The sequence below is a fragment of the Aureococcus anophagefferens genome (genome assembly GCF_000186865.1).
Source record: "Aureococcus anophagefferens unplaced genomic scaffold AURANscaffold_2, whole genome shotgun sequence".
NCBI classification, from domain to species: domain Eukaryota; class Pelagophyceae; order Pelagomonadales; family Pelagomonadaceae; genus Aureococcus; species Aureococcus anophagefferens.
The window spans coordinates 2,677,720-2,683,849 of record NW_008705562.1 but is presented as its reverse complement, the minus strand read 5'-3'; the positions used below and the strand labels follow the sequence as shown (position 1 = coordinate 2,683,849).

General features: G+C 72.3%; 3 protein-coding genes across 3 annotated transcripts in view; 1 reads left to right on the top strand and 2 right to left on the bottom strand.

Annotated features, from left to right (window-relative positions):
- AURANDRAFT_61380 (hypothetical protein) overlaps nucleotides 1-1,539 on the bottom strand; it is a gene marked incomplete at both ends in the record, with an annotated part of 8,964 nt that extends 7,425 nt beyond the window's left edge. The window contains 2 exons of the mRNA XM_009034905.1: nucleotides 110-547; nucleotides 676-1,539. Of these exons, the coding sequence (XP_009033153.1) occupies nucleotides 110-547; nucleotides 676-1,539 (1,302 nt within the window). The remainder of the gene's footprint in view (nucleotides 1-109; nucleotides 548-675) is intronic.
- Nucleotides 1,540-2,222: 683 nt separating this feature from the next.
- On the top strand, nucleotides 2,223-2,552 carry AURANDRAFT_20630 (hypothetical protein; the record flags this gene model as incomplete). Its single annotated transcript, XM_009035047.1, has 1 exon — nucleotides 2,223-2,552. A coding segment is annotated over one exon (330 nt), but the record flags the coding sequence as incomplete, so codon positions are not given.
- Nucleotides 2,553-2,588: 36 nt separating this feature from the next.
- AURANDRAFT_61379 (hypothetical protein) overlaps nucleotides 2,589-6,130 on the bottom strand; it is a gene marked incomplete at both ends in the record, with an annotated part of 7,319 nt that continues 3,777 nt past the window's right edge. Inside the window, 2 exons of the mRNA XM_009034904.1 lie at nucleotides 2,589-3,874; nucleotides 4,149-4,225. Coding sequence (XP_009033152.1) covers nucleotides 2,589-3,874; nucleotides 4,149-4,225 — 1,363 coding nt within the window. The remainder of the gene's footprint in view (nucleotides 3,875-4,148; nucleotides 4,226-6,130) is intronic.

Here is a 6,130-nt window from a genome sequence, read left to right as displayed (position 1 = left end):
CCGCGCCGGGCGACGCGGGGCCGTCGTCGTCGCCCCGCGCGGCGAGCGCGTCCGCGCGCCGCTCGAGCGCGTCCGCCGCGCGGCCGCAGAGCTCGGCGAGCGCGGGCACGAGCGCCGCCGCGTCCTCGGGCTCGAGGCTCGCGCGCGCGGCGCGGTCGCGGACGACGCAGGACACGACCTGGGCCGCGCCCAGGGCCACGTCCGGCGCCGGCGCCGCGAGGAGGTGGAGCACGCGGCTCCGCAGCCCCGCGGCCGCCGCGAGCGTCACGCGCGCGCGCGGCACGCTCCGCAGCCACGTCGCCGCCGCCGCCGCGGCGACGGCCGCCGTCCGGCGCCGCCGCGACGTCCCCGCGCGGCGCTCGGCCCGCGCGGCCGCGCCGGCCTCGAGCGACCGCGCGCGCGCCGCGGGCGACGCGTCCGGCGACGGCGCCGGCGGCTCCGCGGACGCGTCGACGAGGCGCAGGAGCGCGGGCACGGGGTCGAAGGCCAACTGCTCGTAGACGGCGCGCGCGTGGGGCGACTCGAGGAGCGCCGCGAGCGCCGCCGCCTGTGCGGAAATCAACCACCGGTTTGGGACGTCCCGACCAAACTTTGAAAGTCGATTGGGCTGATCTTTGGACGAATCGATTGCTCTCGTCAAGTTCTCGAAGCATGGCGAAAGAGTCTGGTCCAAACCGTTCGAATACGCTCACATTGAAGTCGGGTTGAAGATTTGATTTCCACGCAGGCCGCCGCGTGCGCGAACCAGTCGCCCTCGGCCGCCGCGTCGATCTTCGCGGCTCCATCCGCGGCGTCGCCCGGGTCGCCGTCCCGCGGCGGCACAGCGGCGCCGTTCGCCGCGAGGGCGAGCGTGCGCACGATGTTCTGGTCCCAGATGAGCGCCGTGACGCGGCCGTCCGGGTGAACCGCGAGCCGCCAGACGACGCGCGCCGCGGCGACCGCGAGCGCCGTCGGCGCGAGGTCGCCCCGGCTCGCGTCGAGCACGGCGTTCAACGCGCGCAGCATGCCGACGTCGACGCCGTGCAGGTTCGCCCGCAGGCAGACGAGCGCCTCGAGGGCTTCGAGCGCCTCGAGCCGCTCGCCGTCGCCGCGCTCCGCGTTCCGCGCGACGCCCGAGCTCTTGAGCACGCGCCACTCGACCTCCGCCGCGCGCCGCTCGCCGCACTTGTCGCTCCACTCGCGCCAGAGGTCCTCCCAGTCCGCGAGGCGCTTCACGGGCACGCGCTCCTCGACGGAGCCGAGGTGGCGCTGGGAACCCGTGTCGCGCCGCTCCTGCCCCGGCGCGCGCGGCGGCACCATGTCCACCGTGACCTTGCGCGTGTAGCCAAAACTGGAGCGCGCGGTGCGACGCACGAGATTCAGGCTGCAGCCCAGGGGCATGACCTCGAGCGTCGTCGTCCCCGAGGCGCCGTCGACGATCTCCACGGGCAGCCCCTTGCCGTCGAGTACTTCGAATCCCGTGGTCGCGATATTCTTCACGGTGAGGCCGGCGCGCACGAGCATGCCGGCCTTCTTCCATCTTGATTTGGCCTTGTTCATCGTGGTGACAGTCGAGCTCGGCTCTCCGGCGCTGAGTGATGGGACTCAACATCATCGGCTTGAACTTCAACAACTCGAGCGCGCCGTCTCGGAGCACGATCTGCGACGCTCTCGTCAGGCTGTCGTGGCCGTCGCCGCGCAGCAGTTCCCGCGCCATCCCTAGCGCGTCGCGATCCACCCATCGACGCGCAACGAAACAAACGACAGATGGCGACGCGCGTCCTCCTCGTCGCCCAGGCGCTCCTGCTCCACTGCACCGCCTTGCGCGTGCCCGTCTCGCGCCGCGCCGCGCTCGCCGGCGCTGCCCTCGCACCGCCGGCCCTGCTCTCCGCGCCGCCGGCCCGCGCGTCGCGCACGGGCGACCTCGCCAGCGCTTTGGCGGACCCGGCGTCGCCCGACTCGTGGCGCCGCGCGGCGCCGACGGCCGCGGTGTCCAAGTCCGGCTGGTCGCTCCAGGCCATGTCCGACGCCGAGATCAAGAAGGCCGTCGACAAGCTCCCCGACATGGCCAAGAAGGTCGCGCTCTACTCGAGCACGGAGCGGCCCTTCACGGGCGCGGCCCAGCGTCGAGCGACGGGAGTGATTTTTTGCGCGAATATCGTCTGAAAACGTGAAGAAATCCGACCCTGTCGCACGTCGTAGGCGCCGCGCTGCCGCTGGCCAAGGACGGCTACGCGCCCGACTTCCAGAGCAAGGCCAAGGGCTACTACGTCGGCGCCGTCTCCGGGCTCCCGCTCTTCGCGTCGGCGGCCAAGTACGAGTCCGGCACGGGCTGGCCGTCCTTCTTCCAGCCCGTCGACGCGCAGCACGTCATCGAGCGCGTCGACCCCGGCGACGTGGGCTACCCGCCGGCCTACCAGCGCATCGAGGTGCTCGACGCGCGGAGCGGCGCGCATCTGGGCCACGTGTTCAACGACGGCCCGCGGCCGACGGGGAAGCGCTACTGCATGAACGCGGCGGCCCTGCGCTTCGTGCCCGAGGAGAGCTGGGACGGCTACGCGGCTAAGAAGTGAGCATGCGCGCTTGTTGAAGTCACGTTCGATTTCATATTAGCCATAGAGCAAGCCGAGGGCGACGGCGACGTCGACGACGCCGCCGATCGTGAGCCCCGCGCCCTGCGCGAGCGTGATGAAGCGGCTCGCGAGGACGACGTCCGCCGGATCGCACGTCGCCTTGGGCACGAGGAACGGGATCTGGATCAGGACCCCGCCGACGAGCGCGAAGAAGAAGAAGAAGAGCGTCACGTAGAGGTCGTAGCTCGTCGAGAGGTCGCTCCCGAGGAAGAGGAGCGGCGTGAGCGCCGCGCGCGCCGCCGAGCCGAGTATGAGGACGCTGTCCTCGGGCACGGGCACGACGAGCGCGACGAGGCGCGAGCCGACGTTGCCCAGGGTGAAGGAGATGTAGAGCACCGTGGCCAGGGACGTGCCGAGGTAGTCGCCCTCGTCGTCGTAGAACGACGTCGCGCCGACGGCGATGACGGACACGGTCAGCGACAGCGCCTCGACGGCGAACATGCGCTTGATCGTCGGCGGCATGCGCTCGACGTCCTCGAGGACCGTCGTCGATCGCCGCGGCTCCGCGTAGTCCTCGAGCGCGCGCGACACCGCGCCGTCGCCGAGGAACGCCGCGGACGCCGCGAGCCCGACGAGCGGCGGCGCGGCGAAGACCCACCAGAGCAGGGCCCAGCCGTCCTCCTCCGTCACGTAGATGACGGCGTAGGACGCGAGGTTCGCGACCTGGAACCCGAGGCCCTGGTAGATGGACGCGCGCGGGGCCACGGCGACGCAGAGAGAGTTCAGCGTGCCGTTGGCGCACCAAGTCGCGAGGCCGATGAGGAAGGACGAGGCGTACAGGATGGACGCCTCCTGCCAGACGAGCGCGACGCAGCAGGCGGACTGGACGAGGCACGAGACGACGAGGCGGAACGCGGCCGCGTCGCGGAGGCCGTACCGCGCGTCGTAGGACGCGTCGAACTTGAACTGGAGCAGGGCCGCGGGGAAGGCCGAGACCATGAGCAGGCCGACGACGACCTCGTAGGTCGTCGCGCTGTAGTGGTCCGTGATGTGGGACACTAGCGCCTGTAGAGCGCTCAGGGCTGCCAAGGTCGTCAATGAGATGGTGAAGACGAGGCCGAGCACCTTCCGCGACGGCTCGTAGGGCCTCGCCCCCTCGCTGTAGAGCAGCTGCTTGTCCTCCATGAGCGGCTCGTCGGACGGGCCGCCCATATTCAGGGGCTGCCCAACTTGGTGACCGAAGGCGCTCGGGCTCGTGAGGCTGCCCGTGAAGGAGATCAGAAGACCATGAGCGGCTCGTCGGGGCCGCCCATATTCAGGGGCTGCCAACAACTTGGGTGATGCCGGCGCCTCGAGGAAGGCGGTCGAGCTCGTGAGGCTGCCCTTGAAGGAGAATAGAAGATTTGTTGCGCTCCTGTTAGAGAGTAACCTATGGCCGTGCGCGCGCGCGCGTGAGACAGAGCTGCCCGATCGAGCTCGGCTGGCTGCCGCGCGCCGCCGCCGTTCAGCACTAAGTTGACGAAGGCTTGGTCGACGACTGCGTAGTCGAGGGCCCGCGAGCTGCCGACGCGGCCGCAGAAGACGACGTCGCCCAACGCGTCGAGCCGCCGCCGTTCAGCGCGATGGCGGACGACCCGCGGCTCGCGAAATACTTGCGGATGTTGAAGATGCACCTGCCGCGAGGGGCAGTGGAGCAGAAGATGAGGGTAGATGGAATGGACCCGAGCCTTCTCGATGGCGCCGGCGCCGCCGCGCCCGCGGCTCCTGCGGCGCCTCCCGCGGCGCCCTCCGGCGACCCGCGCCTCGCGAAATACGAGCGCATGCTGAAGATGCACCTACCGCGAGGGGCAGTGGAGCAGAAGATGAGGGTCGACGGATTAGACCCGAGCCTCCTCGATGGCGCCGGCGCCGCCGCGCCCGCGGCTCCTGCGGCGCCTCCCGCGGCGCCCTCCGGCGACCCGCGCCTCGCGAAATACGAGCGCATGCTGAAGATGCACCTACCGCGAGGGGCAGTGGAGCAGAAGATGAGGGTCGACGGATTAGACCCGAGCCTCCTCGGCGGCGGCGCCGCTGCCGCGCCCGCGGTTCCCGCGCCGCCTGCCGCAGCGCCGGCGCCCTCCGGCGACCCGCGCCTCGCAAAATACGAACGCATGCTGAAGATGCACCTGCCGCGCGGCGCCGTCGAGTAGAAGCCACAGCGTCCTGTGACGGTGACGATTTTCGAGAGATTTTGACCGGGAAAACGAAGAGAAATTGTTACCGACATGCTTGGTAGGCAGAAGATGCGCGTCGACGGCCTCGACCCGAGCCTCCTGGACGGCGGCGGCGGCGCCGCCGCGGCGTCGGCGCCCGCGCCGCCTCTCGCGCCGCGGCCCGCGGCGCCGCCGGCCGGCGGCGGCGATCTGATGGCGCAGATCAAGGCCGGGCGCAAGCTCAAGAAGAAGGCGCCCGCGCCCGCGCCCGCGCCCGCGGCGCCCGCGGCGCCGGGGACGGACCTCATGTCGCAGATCAAGGCGCGGAGCGGGAGCCTCAAGAAGGCGTCGGCGGCGCCGCCGCCGCCGCCGGCCGCGGCGCCGGGGAACGACCTCATGTCGCAGATCAAGGCGCGGAGCGGGAGCCTCAAGAAGACGCCCAAGGCGGAGCTGAGGAAGACGCCGGCGCCCAAGGCCGCGGGCGGAGACCTCATGTCCCAGATCATGTCCCAGCGCAACAAGCTCAAGCACGACGACCCGCGCGGCCGCGCGTCGTCGACGGCGTCGCAGCCGGAGCAGGGCCTCCACGCCGCGATCAACGCGCAGCGATCGAGCCTCCGGAAGTCGGGCACGTCTCCTCCCGACGCGGCCGCCAAGGCGAAAGCGGAGGCTGAAGCGGCCGCGAAGGCCAAGGCCGAGAAGGCCAAGGCCGAGGCCGAGGCCGCCGCGAAGGCCAAGGCCGCGAAGGCCAAGGCCGACGCCGAGGCCGCCGCGAAGGCCAAGGCCGAGGCCGAAGCCGAGGCCGAGAAGAGTCTCCGAGAGGCGGCCGCCATAGCCGAGGCCAAGGCTCGCGCGCCGCCTCCCCAGATGCCCCATCACTTCACCGACAGCGAAAACAGCGAAGAGAGCGACGGCTGGTCCGAGGACGAGGATCCGTCCCCGAGGCCTCCCGCCAGCATCCCGCCCCCGAGGCCTCCCGCCAGCATCCCGCCCCCGAGGCCGCCCGGGGCCGTGCCGCCGCCAAGGCCGCCCGGAGGAATCCCTCCCCCGAGGCCGCCCGGAGGAATCCCGCCCCCGAGGCCGCCCGGAGGAATCCCGCCGCCGAGGCCGCCCGGAGGAATCCCGCCGCCGAGGCCGCCCGCGGCCGCGCTGCCGCCGCGGGCCGTAATGGCCGCGGCCGCCCCGCCGCGGCCCGCGATGGCTCCGCCGAGGCCGCCGGCCGCCCCGCTGCCGCCGAAACCAGCGCTCGCAGCCGCCCCGCCGCGGCCCGCGATGGCTCCGCCAAGGCCGCCGGCCGCCCCGCTGCCGCCGAAGCCGGCGGCCGCTCCGCCGAAGCCCGAGCCCGCGGCCGCGCCGCCGAAGCCGCCGGCCGCGCCCCTGCCGCCG